This window comes from Staurois parvus, unplaced genomic scaffold (assembly GCF_062004578.1).
Source record: "Staurois parvus isolate SC_StPar_1 unplaced genomic scaffold, SC_StPar_1.0 ptg000402l, whole genome shotgun sequence".
NCBI lineage: Eukaryota > Metazoa > Chordata > Amphibia > Anura > Ranidae > Staurois > Staurois parvus.
In genome coordinates, this window is record NW_028318198.1 from 9323001 (window position 1) to 9339803 (window position 16803).

A 16803-nucleotide genomic window follows, 5' to 3' on the forward strand; every position below is an offset into this window, starting at 1 on the left:
TGTGGAAGGGGCAGTATAGTCAAAGGGGAGCACAAGTGAAGTCACTGACTTGATCACATTGATTCATAGAGAAGTGCATGTTCACTGAAGCACAAAGATCACCAGAAACTGAATCTTGATCGATGTGGAAGGAGCATTATACTCCAAGTGGATTATTCAACACTTTATGTTTTTTTGGACGAGCATTTGTATTTTCATCTATGTATGTACAAGACTGGACAAATACTGAGGGAGGTACAATTTTGTTATTAGTGGATAGTGAGGGAGGTGCACTTTAGCACTGTGTTACACATTTTTGTTATACGTGGATATTTGCAAGGCAGCACTTTATGATACAAAGGTATTCCTTGTATTTCTGCGCAAATTGTTGGCGCTATATAAATCCTGTATAATAATAATAATACATATATGGTATAAAACAGAGTTTACACTTAGAGCGGGAGGTGTATTATAGCACTTAGTTATTAAAAAAAAAATTTCCAATTTTTAGTAAGGCAAGGCTACAAAATGCATTTATTCAGTGTGAATGTAGGCTTAGGCTCCATGTACACTGCAGCTGATAAACTCACGTTTAGGAGCTTTTCTGTGTTTTTTTTAAGCAACCCCTGAACTCTCCCTAATGTTTTCCTATCTGTCCATGGACACTATGTCCTTTACAGTCGTTTACAGGCAGTTGAGTTTCCAGTCGTTTTTTTTAATGCATTAAACCTGTGTTCAGGAGTAGATTTTATCAGCATTTGAAATGGCAAACACTTGTAAACGCGGCTAACAGCATTTATAAGCGTTTGCATTTGGAAATTGTTTTAACTCTTCCATTTCCAGATGCTGTCCAGAGTCTTTTTTCATCATGGAAAATGCACGCACAGCGTTTTCCCGGTACTCAAATGGACTTGGTACACCATACTTTGAGGTTTCGCATGAAACAAAATATGTTAGACACTGCTGCAATAATTTCTGCACAGAAATCAACTGGAACACATCCAAACACCACAAAAAAAAAGACAGCTAATCTCAAGAAATACTGCTCTCTCTGCTTCTGCTCTCTCTATTTCTCTCAAAATGTCTGAAATAGTAAATTTTTTACTGTTTTTCAGTGCATTCTGGGCATTTTGGAAGGTCTCCTGAGGTTATCTTTAAAAAATGCTTCTAAACGCAAACGCTCTTAAACGTGCATAAACGCAGTATGCAAACGCGGCTAACTGGATGTTTTTTAATCAGCATTTTCCAGCAGTCAGTTTCCATCCTTCAGAAGTGTTCTGTATACATGGAACCTTAAATATGTTCCACTCTTGTCATGCAAAACAGTGCTCTCCAAATGGTGCCCTTCCCCCTTTACACACTGAGACCCACCAGATGTATAGACCCAAGCAATACACAGGTCCATATGCTCTCATGTAATTATTCCAAGATCTGTATCTTCACTCTCCTCAATGTCCCCTTGTGCACACTCTTTAACTAAGGGATAAAAAGCCATAAACGGTATCATTGCGCAACCAGTTTAATGAATAAAATATCTCAGACAAAGACAGTAAAGTGTCACTCACATATTCCTGTGCCCTGACTGACACCGGCCTTTTGGCCTGATGCGGGTCAGGGCACCGGAATATGTGAGTGACACTTTACTATTTTTGTCTGGGAAGGGATGATCTTGTGCTAACACGTGGTGAAACAAAACGGTTGTATCTAAAAGGCAGGCAACAAGGCAGGATGCAATGACAGTACAAAGATGTAGATGCCTCGAAATATAACCAGACAAGCCCTTCAGGCTCCATTCACACTGGGTGTTTTGATAACGCTGTGTAAAGTCACGTTAAAAACTTGAGTTTTTAGCGTTTTTGTATTAGTGTTTTGCAGTGTTTTTTCGTGTTTGTGTTTTTTAGAGGTTTTCTTGGTAAAAAAAAGTCCAAAAACGCTAATTTGCCGCAATGTATCGCGTTTTGCCGCATTTTATAGTGTTAGAGCGTTTTTACAGCTAAAAAAACTCCTCCAAAAACACACTAGTCCTGGATTTGTTTCCAGCCAAAAAAATGCCCCTGCCAAAATACATTGATTACAGTCTAGGTGTGGACACATAAGATAACATGCTGGGGGGTTTACTAGCTTCGGAAAAATTGTCAAAAGCCAAAAACAGCCGCTGTAAAAACGAAAAACGTCCAGTGTGCATGAGGACTTAAAATGAGCTGTAGCAACCTGGTAAAAATATTGAAGGATTGTGCATGTCATTAAGCCACACTTTATTCCTCAGATAGCGCCTTTTATACAGCTCCCATCCCTGAATCCCTATAATTCTATCCCTAGATAGTAAACATCACAGAGAAGGCAGGCTTGCTACAGGGTTAAATATGAAACTGGGATGGGGAGTTTTAGTGCAGGGTAATTCGGAGGGCCAGGGATGGGGGGGATTTTTAGTACAGTTGTCAGTTAAATCCACTGCACTCAATCAGGCTGATAATAATGGGGCTCAGGTTGTAGTGTAAAGCCGAGCAGAAATGTACCTATGAGTTCTAAGAAGCAGGTGTGCTGTTTTCAGGTAAGAAGACAAGAAGCCATGGCATCAGTACACTTGGGGTGCTGACACCTAAAATACAGACCTACTGTACACTCACTGACCACTTTTGTAGGTACACCTTGCTAGTACTGGGTTGGACCCCCTTTTGCCTTCAGAACTGCCTTAATTCTTCGTGGCATAGATTCAACAACGTGTTGGAAACATTCCTCAGAGATTTTGGCCCATGTTAACATAAAGAGTGGTTATTTGAGTTACTGTTGCCTTTCTATCATCTCAAACCAGTCTGCCCATTTTCCTCTGAGCTCTGACATCAACAAGGCATTTTCATCCACACAACTGCAGCTCACTGGATATTTTTTTTATCAGCTCACTGGTCTCTTTAAGCCCTAGAGATGGTTGTGCGTGAAAATCCCAAAAGATCAGCATTTTTTTAAATACTTAGACGAGTCCGTCTGGCACCAACAACAATGCCACGTTCAAAGTCACTTAAATCCCCTTTCTTCCCCATTCTGATGTTCAGTTTGAACTTCAACAAGTCATCTTCAGCACGTCTAGATGCCTAAATGCATTGAGTTGCTGACGTGATTGGCTGATTAGCAATTTGTGTTACCAAGCAATTGAACAGGTGTACCTAATAAAATGACCAGTGAGTGTAAGTGCAACTGGCATAACCCAAAGGGTTTAGGTTACATAACCTGGGTCAGAGCACTGTAGGACCTGCTTAGTACAGCTCATAGGTAAGTTCTAGCAAGTATCAGGAACTTGATGATTTATAGAAAATCTCTATCACGCAAAGGTTAACACTTTTATGGATGCCCCGTCCTGTTGACTTAGCACCATGAAGGACAGCCTTACTGGATAACAGGACACTACAGAAGATATAAAGGGATGGACTGCCTTTTAAAATTGAGAGCAAGGGTTGACATTCGCATAAGAGAGTATGCTGGGCACACATGTATAGGTGAATGGACTTGTGGATATCTCCTGTTGAATCTTGGGGCCAGCAATGACAGGCGTTTTTTTAATTTAAATGGGATCCGCAAGATTTCACAGCTTCATTATATTTAGAGGACTTGCTTTTGATCGTAAGATAGTAAACTTTTAGTATGAATAAACAGGATGTAAGTATGTGGTCAAAGTGAAAATACTAATATTAGTGGTTTAAGCACATTTCAAAGTACAGGAAAATGTAAAGGATGACAGTAACTGATAACACCAAGCCTCAAAGATATGACTATGTACTACACAAGGAATAACTCAACAAATAAATAGTATTTACAATCACATTGACTTGTCTTGCCTTGGACATTTGTCTTAATGCATTAAATATGTATTTCATGCCAAGGAGCTGATTTACTAAATTCGTAATTTTCCCCTAGCTTTACTCACTTCAATATCAGTTTCAAGTAAAGAATCTGTTTTTTTAATGCCTCTGAATTTGATAAGTTATTTGACATAAACACAACATAGGGGCAATTTACCACGTTTTGCCGCATTTTATAGCGTTAGAGCGTTTTTACAGCTAAAAAAACTCCTCCAAAAACACACTAGTTCTGGATTTGTTTCCAGCCAAAAAAATGCCCCTGCCAAAATACATTGATTACAGTCTAGGTGTGCATGGAAACATAGGATAACATGCTGGGGGGTTTACTAGCTTTGGAAAAATCGGCAAAAGCCAAAAACAGCCGCTGTAAAAATGAAAAACGTCCAGTGTGCATGAGGACTTAAAATGAGCTGTAGCAACCTGGTAAAAATATTGAAGGATTGTGCATGTCATTAAGCCACACTTTATTCCTCAGATAGCGCCTTTTATACAGCTCCCATCCCCGAATCCCTATAATTCTATCCCTAGATAGTAAACATCACAGAGAAGGCAGGCTTGCTACAGGGTTAAATATGAAACTGGGATGGGGAGTTTTAATGCAGGGTAATTCAGGAGGGCCAGGGATGGGGGGGATTTTTAGTACAGTTGTCAGTTAAATCCACTGCACTCAATCAGGCTGATAATAATGGGGCTCAGGTTGTAGTGTAAAGTTGATCAGAAATGTACCTATGAGTTCTAAGAAGCAGGTGTGCTGTTTTCAGGTAAGAAGACAAGAAGCCATGGCATCAGTACACTTGGGGTGCTGACACCTAAAATACAGACCTTCTGTACACTCACCAACCACTTTTGTAGGTACACCTTGCTAGTACTGGGTTGGACCCCCTTTTGCCTTCAGAACTGCCTTAATTCTTCATGGCATAGATTCAACAATGTGTTGGAAACATTCCTCAGAGATTTTGGCCCATGTTAACATAAAGAGTGGTTATTTGAGTTACTGTTGCCTTTCTATCATCTCAAACCAGTCTGCCCATTTTCCTCTGAGCTCTGACATCAACAAGGAATTTTTGTCTACACAACTGCAGCTCACTGGATATTTTTTTTATCAGCTCACTGGTCTCTTTAAGCCCTAGAGATGGTTGTGCGTGAAAATCCCAAAAGATCAGCATTTTTTTAAATACTTAGACAAGCCCATCTGGCACCAACAACAATGCCATGTTCAAAGTCACTTAATTCCCCTTTCTTCCCCATTCTGATGCTCAGTTTGAACTTCAACAAGTCATCTTCACCACGTCTAGATGCCTAAATGCATTGAGTTGCTGACATGTGATTGGCTGATTAGCAATTTGTGTTACCAAGCAATTGAACAGGTGTACCTAATAAAATGGCCAGTGAGTGTAAGTGCAACTGGCATAACCCAAAGGGTTTAGGTTACATAACCTGGGTCAGAGCACTGTAGGACCTGCTTAGTACAGCTCATAGGTAAGTTCTAGCAAGTATCAGGAACTTGATGATTTATAGAAAATCTCTATCACACAAAGGTTAACACTTTTATGGATGCCCCGTCCTGTTGACTTATCACCATGAAGGACAGCCTTACTGGATAACAGGACACTACAGAAGATATAAAGGGATGGACTGCCTTTTAAAAGTGATAGCAAGGGTTGACATTCGCATAAGAGAGTATGCTGGGCACACATGTATAGGTAAATGGACTTGTGGATATCTCCTGTTGAATCTTGGGGCCAGCAATGAGAGGCGTTTTTTTAATTTAAATGGGATCCGCAAGATTTCACAGCTTCATTATATTTAGAGGACTTGCTTTTGATAGTAAGATAGTAAACTTTTAGCATGAATAAACAGGATCTAAGTATGTGGTCAAAGTGAAAATACTAATATTAGTGGTTTAAGCACATTTCCAAGTACAGGAAAATGTAAAGGATGAAAGTAACTGATAACACCAAGCCTCAAAGATATGACTATGTACTACACAAGGAATAACTCAACAAATAAATAGTATTTACAATCACATTGACTTGTCTTGCCTTGGACATTTGTCTTAATGCATTAAATATGTATTTCATGCCAAGGAGCTGATTTACTAAATTCGTAATTTTTCCCTAGCTTTACTCACTTCAATATCAGTTTCAAGTAAAGAATCAGTTTTTTTAATGCCTATGAATTTGATAAGTTATTTGACATAAACACAACATAGGGGCAAATCAGACGCTAAACTTATCTATAACTTCAGCAAATGTAACATCTGTGCTAATTACTGATCCATATTTTGTGCTGAGAACAGACACATCATTCTATTTCTTAATGTATAGGTAGCAATTGAACAATAATTGTTTTGGGGTTTTGGTTTTTTTTCATTTACCTGCGGACCAAAATTGTAGGAATTGTGAGAAGGTGAACTTGATTCACATGAGTATTTTTTCACCTCTATGAACATAAATAGGTAAAAACTGTACACAATGCCGAGACGAGGTCATCTAGCATCCAAGGCAAAGGTGCCAAACTGTGCCGCCCCCCCCCCCCCCCCCAGGATTTCTGGGGATTACGTGTCAGCAAAAATTTCTTCAACCAATACTCTTCATGCTAACCTTCTAAGCATACTGTGTATTTCCTTTGCTAGCCAAATTTTCTCCTCCCAGTGCAAATCTCCCCTCTGCTAAAATCCCCTCCCACAATTCTTTGACCCCCATCCCCTTTTCCAGCGCCAATCCTATCTCTCCCCCCAAAATTAATCCTCTTAACATGAATTCCCCCCCCCCCCCAAATCACCTATTCTAGAACAAACCCTCTACCCCCAAAATTTCCCTTCAAACACAAATCCTTCCCCAGCACAACTCCCCCCCCATCTCAAATGTCCCCTTATAGCACAAATCCCCTCAAATTTCCCCTTTAATAGCATAAATCCCCCCTCCCCCCAAATCCCCCTCCCAAAAACAAATGCAAAAAAAAATTCCATTCCTAGAACAAAGCTCCCCCAATCCCCTCTCCCAGCACAAATCCTCCCCCTCCCCCCAATTTCCCCATGACCACAAATCCTCCCCCAGCAGAAATCCCACCAAATCCCCCTTCCCAACAAATCCTCGCCAAAAAATGTCCCTTTCTAGCACAGAGCACGTCCCCCCAAACCCCCCTCCCAGCACACATCTCCCCCATATCGATTCTGCTAGCACATCCCCACCCCACCCCAATTTCCCCATGAACACAAATTCTCCCCCTAGCATAAATTCCCCCAAATCTCCCTTCACAATGCAAATCCCTGCCAAAAAAATTCACCCCCTCCCTGAATCTCCCATGAGCACAAATTCTCCGCCAGCATAAATCCCCCCCCTTAACTTCCCCTCCTAGCTAAAATCCCCCCCCCCCCAATCATCCCTAATAGCACAAATCCTTCCCCCTTAATCCCCCTTCAACAACAAATTTCCTTTACTATCACAATTCTATACCCACTTCCTGCACAAATCCCCCCCAAATCACTCTTCCCAGCAACCCCCTAAGTCACTCCCTACATTAATCCCCTCCCCCCCTCCCCAACCTCTCACTCATTTTCTTCCCCCCTCCTAGCACACTGTCAACTTTCTTACTTTGCCCCCCCCTCCTCCCATGTTCCCAGTGCAAGTCTCTTCCTCAACCACATAGACCCTAGATTCAGCGCAACAGATGGCCGTGTGATGTCCCATCCCCCCCCCCAGCCTCCTCCTCACCTTGGCACACCAGAGTTGAGGTGGAGCCTAGGGCAAGTGGAGGTGGCGAGAGATGCCAGCTACTGCAGGGTATGGACTCCATCAGGACTCAGGTTTGCAAACACTGCGCAGTCCCGATCTGCCAGTCTCGATGAAGGAGCGATCAATGGCAGGAGGATGAGGAGCTGGAGGGCAGAGAGAGTACAGCCCTCCTCCTCCCGGATTTCTTCTGCTCTCCAGAATCTGCTTGTAATAGCGGTGCTTGTAACATGCCGAGCTAAACTGTGACATCCTGCTCTAAGCTGCTTGTCACTGCCCCTGCTAATGTGACAAGAGTAGTGATGCTGCTGTAACTACCCATGTCAGGTTGTAGTGGCAGGAACTCGCCAAGTGGTGCCCCCCCCTTCACATGACACCTGTGCCTGGGGCAGCAGCCCCTCCTGCCCTCTCATCCTTGTTCCATCCCTGACTGTATATATTAATGTGAAAATCCAGACAAAATGGGGTTCATTCTGGGATTGTATAATTTACAAAATAAATAGAAAACATTCTCACTCTTATCTCAGTCTATTAAAATTATACATACAGTATATGTATATTAAATACCTTTGCAAAATCCCGCACATCAAATAAGTCAAAAGCTTCAAATAGGTCACTTTTTTTCATATTGAAGGCTTCACAGCACACAGTCAAGAATGTCCGAATGTTCTTAAGGCAAAGAAACTGTAAAATATTAAAAACACAATTGAGTTAGTATGTAGGCACAATTTTCATCCTATACAGTATAAAAGCACATATTCTGAAATAAAAAAAATGATGATTGTCAGTGTTACAAAATAACATATTCATTTTCATTTTCCAGTACTTGCTTACAGATGGGTAAAAAACAGGCTTACATCAAGTGATAATGCATTACAATGTACAAGCTATTTTCTGTAAATTTTTTCATAATTTTAGCATCAATATTTAATTTTTGCTTAAAAAGCTATTTACCAATCTAAACTTTTTGTTTCTTCCTAAAGCGTACCCAAACTATGCACATTAAATTTAGTATATATACGGTACTTCACAAGCAGGAAAAGCACATTAAGACAAGCCCTCAATCACGTCTGTATCTAAAAGCTTTGTGCATAAATTTAACTTCAAACTTAAAACAGAGGTACTAAAATCATAGATCTTTTCCCCTTTACTTTTTGATCTCATTCACAATGGTGGATCACTTTTAAGAGGCGGATGAGTGGTGGTTTGCAGGTGTTCAGGAGGCGATACTGCCACCTCCTGAATGCTTGTTTTTCATGATTCCAAAGGAGAATTTTGCACTGCAATACCAAGCCGCAATGGCATGTAGTATCAACACAGTCCCAGTGACTTCAATGGCTGTTTTTGGCAAATGGAACTTTGTTTTTACTCTTTTCTGCCAATGTGAACCTTTATGTTAGGCCTCATGTACACAGGATGTCAAAAACGCCACTTTAACAGGCATTTGACATTTTTTTTTCTGACTCTAAGGGCTCATGTACACTGCAGCTGCTAAACTGAATGTTTAGGAGCAGTTGAGCATTTTTTCAGCAGCCCCTAAACTCTCCTTTATGTTTTCCTATGTGTCCATGTATACATAGTCATTTACAGTAGTTTACAGGCAGTTGAGTTTACAGGCATTTTCTTTAAAGCACAAAAATCACGTTCAGGAGTACAGTTTACCGGCGTTTCAAATGCCAAACACTTGTAAACGCGTTTATGCGTGTTTGCATTTAGAAGCTTTTTTGGCTGGTCCATATCCAGATGCTGTCCAGAGCCTTTATTCTTCATCAAAAATGCATGCACAGTGTTTTCCATATATTCAAATGGACCTGGTACACCAGTGCAGTCAGTTCCAGGTTTCGTGTGAAGGAAAAAATGGTAGAACGTGCCGCATTATGCTCATGATGGGATCCATAGTGAATACAACCAGAAAAGACAGGTAATCTCAAAACATACTGCTCTCCCTGCTTCTGTTCTCTCTATTTCTCACAAAATGTCTGAAATAGTTAATTATTTACTATTTTTGCAGTGCATTCTGGGCATTTGGGAGGGTCTCCTGTTATCTTTTAAAAATGCTTCTAAACGCAAACGCAGCTAAACGTGGCTAAACGCGCGTAAATGCGGTAGGTAAACGCAGCTAAACTGACAGTTTTAACCATCAGTTTCCAGCAGTCAGAAGGGTTTTTCAAACGCCCTGTGTACATGAGCCCTAAGAGTCCATCCACATTGGGCATTGCTGCTTATACAGGCATTTTGCATTTTTTTGCTTGTAGAAGCAGCTCGATGTTAGCCTATGTGTCCGTGCACATTCAGGAATTTACAGGAGCATTTAGAGGAGAATTTAGAGGCAGAGAAAATAAACCCTTCTGCATTGCGTTTTTTGGGAGTTTCAGGTAGAAAAAATGTTACATGCTCATAAACGCACACAAATGCAACTTTTAGGAGCATTTAGCGTTTTTGAGTGTACATTGAAATAATGAGCACAGGGGATTGTTTTTGAAAAAATCACTTATAAAAACAAATGCCCATAAACTCTCATAAAACTCTTGCAGGATATGAGCCACTATGAGCATTTTTATGCTACTTTTTCTACCAAAGGTTTTTTCTGCCCCTAGTGTGCATGGACCCTAAGGCTAGGTTCACATCTGGCAGGGTGGTGCCGCTGCGGATCCTCATGAAAATCTGTGCAGCCGCACCACCCGCTCAGAGGAATGCGGACCCGTGGGCGGGTGCCATTAGCTCTAATGGCACGCCGCGCGCACTGGAAAACACAACCGTACTGGGAACCAAGGTTCCCGTGCGGGCTACGTTTTCGGAAGAAGTGCAGGGACTTCTTTTCTGCATGTCACCGGGCATGGGAGTCCATTCAAATGAATGGGCTCTCGTGCCCGTGCAAAACGCGGCCCGCAAGGCCGCATATATGTGAATCGGGCCTTAATGCCCCTGTAGATTAGCTTATGTGTCCATGCATACACAGGGGTTTTAGAGGCTGAAAAAGAAACACACCACCAGCTCATTCATGGGAGGAGTGTTTCGGCAGAAAAACCACCAAAAGAGCAATAATGCACATGCATAACATGACTTTAGGTGCATTTTGTTACCTGTGTTTTCCTCCCCTGGAGAAAAAGGCGTCCAGAGGAGAAAAAAAAACCGTGTGTGCACAAGGCCTTAGCATACTGTTGGCAGTCTGGCTGCTTTCTAGTGTAAACACATAGGAAGTGCCTGTAAGTACCCATCCAAGTAACCCACGGGCCCCTGCAGACAGTATCCTGAATTTTTCTTTCTTAGGCTAGTAAAGGAAAAATATTTTTTAGACCAACTTCTAGTAGTTAAATGATTCGCTTTATAAATTTGGTTATTAACCCCATTACGCCGGAGCCTCCTGGCACTTATATGTTTTCTAATTGCACGCAAATATGCAGCCACTCGGAGTCAAGGCCCAGTCGCCGAGAGGCCGCATATTTGCATGCGCTCGGTGTCAAGGGGTTAAACTAGCACTGAAAGCTGAAAAATAACCTGGTGCTGAAGCTGTATATTCAGGATAGTATATAATCATATACAAAGTGTACAGTTCTTCTTTATTGCCAGTATTGCAATATGCGCATATATAGAGTCATGGCCAAAAATATTGGCACCCCTGCATTTCTGTCAGATAATGCACCACTTCGCCCAGAAAATTGTGGTAATTACAAATGTTTAGGCATTCTCATGTAATTATTGCTCTATTACTGATATTTATGCAGCTGTGTGCACAGTTCCATAGATAACATTGTATCTAAATCCAGATCAGTAAAAAAAGGAACGCAAGAGGCACTACTAGCAATGAAGACGAACTTTAGCCTGGGTTCACATATATGCGGTGCATTACATTGCATGTGATTTGCACACGAACCGCACTGAATTCCTGTGCAAATCACATGTGATTTGTGTGCGGAGCGATCTGAGCCATACATTTTGTATGGCTGTAATCGCACTGCACCCGCACCAAAAACGTGCAGGACCCTTTTTTGGGTCCACACTAGAATTGGATCACATGGGTATTCAAACCTATGCGATCCGATTCTGCACATCACACCGCAGAACATTTTTACAGCTAAAACACTCCTCTGGAAACCCACTAGCTCTGGGGGGGGGGGGGTTCCAGCCATAAAACACGCCTGCCAAAAAACGCTGATTAAAGCCTATGTGTGCATGGACACAGGATAACATGCTGGGGAGTTTACAGGCTGTAGAAAAAATTCCAAAAGCCAAAAACAGCCGCTGTAAAAGCGTCCAGTGTGCATGAGGACTATATACATCAAGGCATGCATGGCAGATGAGAGGGCCGTAGAAGAAATACTCCTGCATGGATTCCTACTAAGACTAAGTTCCGGTTGCCATGTAAGCTATCAGAAATGTAGGCAGCCCATACATTAGGCATTTATTTATTTAAGAAATAAAACGCCTTCATTCCCTCATCCACACATTTATTTTTCCCACCCGTCAGAACACAATGGTCAGTGTTGCTGGCTATAGACAGCTGCACTGATCAATCAGGAAAAACCCAACAGGTTGGTTCTACACAAGTCGATCGATAGATTGACTTCTATACAACCAGCCTGCCCATACATGAATCTAAATGTGGCCAGTCCCTGCTGAACCGGCCACATTTCGATGAATGTATAGTCTAATTTAACCTCTTCACGCCGAGCGTACGCAAATATGCGGCCTCTCAGCAGCTGGGCCTTGACGCCGAGCGGCTGCATATTTGTTTACCATTTGTAAACAAACATGCGCTTCCAGCACATATGTCAGCGACCCACGGAAAGGTCCCGATCTCTCCTTGCTTTTGGAACATTCACGATCATGTGACTGCTGTGACAGCCAATCACGGCAGTCACATGACCCTAAACCCCTCCCCGCCTCCCGGCATCAGAAACACCTTTAAGGGCCGGGAGGCACCGGCATGAAGGGATTAAGGTATGCAGAGATCCGCAGACTCTTAGGATGTTGTTATCAACATACTGATTAACAGTAAAGTGTGGATGATATAAATACATAAATAAATAGTGTAGCGCTCATAATAAATACTAAAAAATATATGTGACCAATTCATATAATACAATTCTAAAAATGATAAAAAAATTCATACAATCAAACACTTTATAGCAATAGTGAAAAAATATAAATGGTGTCAAACTTATAATAAATAGCTGTGTTCCGTAATGAACACTCGTGTTCACAATCTAAATAAATATACCAGCTGTCTAAAAATAAGTACCGTGCTCACACACCTACTGTATAAAATAATAACTAGGTCGAGTCCGCAGTTTCCGGTGCGTGGTGACACACTTCCGGCGTGCGACGCCATCTTGCTACACCTAGGAAGTCCCATACACATGCAGTGTACCCACACATCGGTGAGGAGAGAGGACTGCTAGGATTGTGAGTGTTATTCCTCAATCTTTTAATAAAGGAGTCGTTTTTTGAAGTACTACACTTAGAGGGTCTTTCTTTCTTGGCTCACTGGATTGGTGAGCCATTGTCCTTCAGAGATACCTTGGCTGATCAGGGGAAATAGGAGCCCCATAAGGAGATCTACTGAAGGAAGGAAGCTGCTGGTCTATATGAGTTAAGGATCCAGGGTGATCCTGCAAGCCTGTTGGCCCCTAGGGGTCACTGGGAGGAGGTGAGGAGGCAATCTAGCCGCTAATAGGAGAAGATTTTGGCACAATCACGAATTGGTCAATTACCCCTACACATTGCATGATTATGTCTGTCACCAAAAGGACATTGTTTTCATTGATTTTTTGAAAGAGTGGACACTTTTTTGCACTGTTTTGGCACTATAGCACTTTATCTTTATAAAGGTTTTATTATAACCTAGTTATTATTTTATACAGTAGGTGTGTGAGCACGGTATTTATTTTTAGACACCTGGTATATTTATTTAGAGTGTGAACACGAGTGTTTATTACGGAACACAGCTATTTATTATAAGTTTGACACCATTTATATTTTTTCACTATTGCTATAAAGTGTTTGATTGTATGAATTTTTGATCATTTTTAGAGTTGTATTATATGAATTGGTCACATACATTTTTTAGTATTTATTATGAGCGCTACACTATTTATTTATGTAATTTACACTGTTTTAGGTTTCAGTTGGTGAGTGTTGGCAGCTTAAGGCTAGGTTTTACTTCCATTTATAGCGCAGGAGGACCTTTGATTATTAAAGTGTGGATGATAATAACTTGGTGACCCCACACTGGGAGATTAGTTTAATGTACTAAAAAGTAGAGAATATTCACTTTGCAAAGTGAAAATTCATCCAGCTTAATAAAGGAGGTGAATACATGCAGACTTCAATTGTCAAAAATTATTTGCGAGTAAAACCAGTATTTTTGTTTTTTTTTTGTTTTTATTTTCATTTTTCTGGCACATGATTTGGCATTCTTTTCAAATAGAATGAAAAATGCTCAAAAGCAAGGGTATGCGGACGCCATCCCTCTATATTTAAAATAAATAATAAATAAATAAAAAATTCTCCTCAGAAATAGATAGAAATTAGGTTAGGGCCCCTTTAAGAAACCAGATAAGGAAAAAACGGGAAGAGATTAACCTCTTGGCGCCAGCCACATGCAAATGTGCAGCCTCCCGGCGTCTAGCCCTAGATGCCAAGCGGCCGCACTTTTGTGTGCAATTAGGAAAAGCATACAGGCTGAGAGCCTGCGCCCTGCGTGCTCCCAGCACATATGTCCGGTACTCACGGAAAGGTCCCGATCTCCTCTTTCGATCAGGACCTTTCCTGATCATGTGACTGCTGTGGCAGTGAATTACTTCAGTCACATGACCCTAAAACCCCACCCCGCCTCCCGGCTTCTGAAACCATTAAAGGTAAGGGAGGCGCTGGCGCCAAGGGGTTAAGCACGTGACCATGGAAAAAAGCGGGAAAACCATGTGACCTTGGAACATTCTGGAATATTGGAGGGCTCATTATGTAAAGGCACTCCGTGAATGAATTCTCCACGGTTGGTCAGAGATGGCCAATGGGCTCCCCAACCTCCCTCACTTGTCGCAAGGCACTATTTATGTGGTTTGTGTCACCAATTCTATAGAAAAGGGGGACTTATTGATAGAATTATTTCAGATAGCTCGAGTCCTTAAAGACTGAGCAAATTTATTCATGATTGATAATTAAAGTGCAAGATGTTTGAATAAATTATATTGCAAATTTAATTTATGTTATGTGTAATTACCAATAAAAGTTCAGCGGGCAAAACATTTTATGCCAAAAAAGAAATGTGTGTGTGTCTTTACTTGAAATTTAATTATTCAAGTATAGTTATTTGGGGAAGAGGGCTAAAGTGCAGCCTGCATTGCCATGTTCACGTACATTCACCTCATTCAAAATTCACTTTTCAAAAGGAACGTGCTTTACTTCTTTTATAAATCATTATATGCTGTCTGAATGACTCTATAAGAACTAAAGCCACTAATAAGACGCATGAATGAACTCTTATACATAAAGGAACTAATTAATTGTATTTCCTGGCAGCCTCAGAAATCAAGAGAGATTGCTGTACAACTGTTTGCATGCTGCTATATGCCAACTTCAACACTAGAACACAGTAAGTAATTAAAAAGGCAAATCTAATCCTAGATTAATATGCATGGTCAGCCTCCAATGGTAGGGGATCTGTTGTGCATCCTATAAGTACAACTACCTATATAAACAATAAGTGAGGGCTTTACATCTGAGGAAATTGGGTCAATATATGAGATCCTTTCTATATAGTGAATGGGGGCTTTGTCAATTGAATATATGGCACTATCCCCTAAAACATCAAATTAAAAAAATGAAGAGTTCCCACTACAGTTGCCCTACAAGGGGCTGTGGGAACATGGGGATTTTTATCTGCCTAAACATCACTCAAACTGAAAAAAAACATCAATTTAAAGCACATTTTTTTTTATTTCCGTATTAAAACAGATGCATTATTCAAGGCCATATCATCAGCTGCAATTCCAACATGAAGAATTTATAATGAGACCAACATGAAGTAGAACGATGAAAGGAAAACCACCAAAATAGCAGCATTTGGTAAACGTAACCCTACAGTGCCAGCTTAGATTTAATTGGCCTCTATCAACATCATACACAAGTCCCAATATAAAGTGTTAATCTTTCACTTTGTCAAGGGTTAACAGAGTGCCTGACTATACCCATCTTTCCACCCAGCTCCTCCAGTCTTTAATGCCATTACTATGGCTTTTATGAATGAAACACAATCCATGAATGGAGGATGGGTGGATGATTGCTAGGTCAATCCTAGGTTTCATTCATAGATCACATTTCATCCTGTGACAGTTCCCCAGTTCTGTTAACCCCTGCCACACTAGAAGAGTACAACGGAGGAGGAAGATTTCTACTGAATTAGAAGACAGAAGCACAGAAGGGGCACATCACATTAAAGGGAAGTTATGTCCTCATGCTTGCTTTTTTTTTTGTAGGTAATATTAGGTAAATTTAGACTTTAAAAAGGAATTCCAGGTTTGTATCAGACATTGATGAAGAGCATGATGCTACCTCCCTGCCTCTTCTTCCAATCACAGAATGCTTTGCATTCATTTGGAAAGGCATATGTACCGAGTGGTTGACCTCCTGTGTTGAGAATGTACCTCAGCAGCCACTTGGCACGGGACAGAGTTGAGTGGAGATCACTGCAGTAGTGGTGTCTGCTTCATTGATTCCAGCTTCCAGGGGCATCAGCCAGGTATGGTATATGCATAGTTAAACTGGTCAAGGTAATATCCATACCTTGGAATCCTTCTTTAAACCACTTTCCAGCCAGCCCATGTAGCTTTACTGCCACAGGTAGGCCATATACGTGATTCTGCTTTTCTACCTTCCCACGCTGTCATTGACTCCATTACATGTCAATCACCAGGCCCTGTTCAGCGATTCATGGCTGAGACCCGGCGATCAGGGGAACGAGTGACAGAAGAGAGATCTGTGTATGTAAACAACACAGATCTCTCTCCTGTCAGCGTGGATGTGCTGGTTTTTATGTCCCTGAAAAGGAGGGAATAAAAAGCAGCAAATCCCCTAGTAAAATACCACACAGTACACAGTAATCACACTGTCTGGCACACAGTTAACCCTTTGATCGCCCCAGATGGTAACCTCTTCCTGCCCAGTGTCATTAGTACAGTGGCAGTGCTTTTTAATAATGTATAAAAAAGGTGCAGCGCTAACATACAAATAGGCAA

The 16803-nt window shown here is 41.2% G+C and overlaps 1 protein-coding gene across 5 annotated transcripts in view; it reads right to left on the reverse strand.

Moving 5' to 3' along the window:
- Positions 1-16803, reverse strand: part of VAV3 (vav guanine nucleotide exchange factor 3) — a 308707-nt gene that overhangs the window by 183924 nt on the left and 107980 nt on the right. For all 5 annotated transcript variants that reach the window (XM_089686619.1, XM_089686621.1, XM_089686620.1 and 2 more), the window contains one exon: positions 8135-8251. In XM_089686619.1, coding sequence (XP_089542745.1) covers positions 8135-8251 — 117 coding nt within the window. The remainder of the gene's footprint in view (positions 1-8134; positions 8252-16803) is intronic.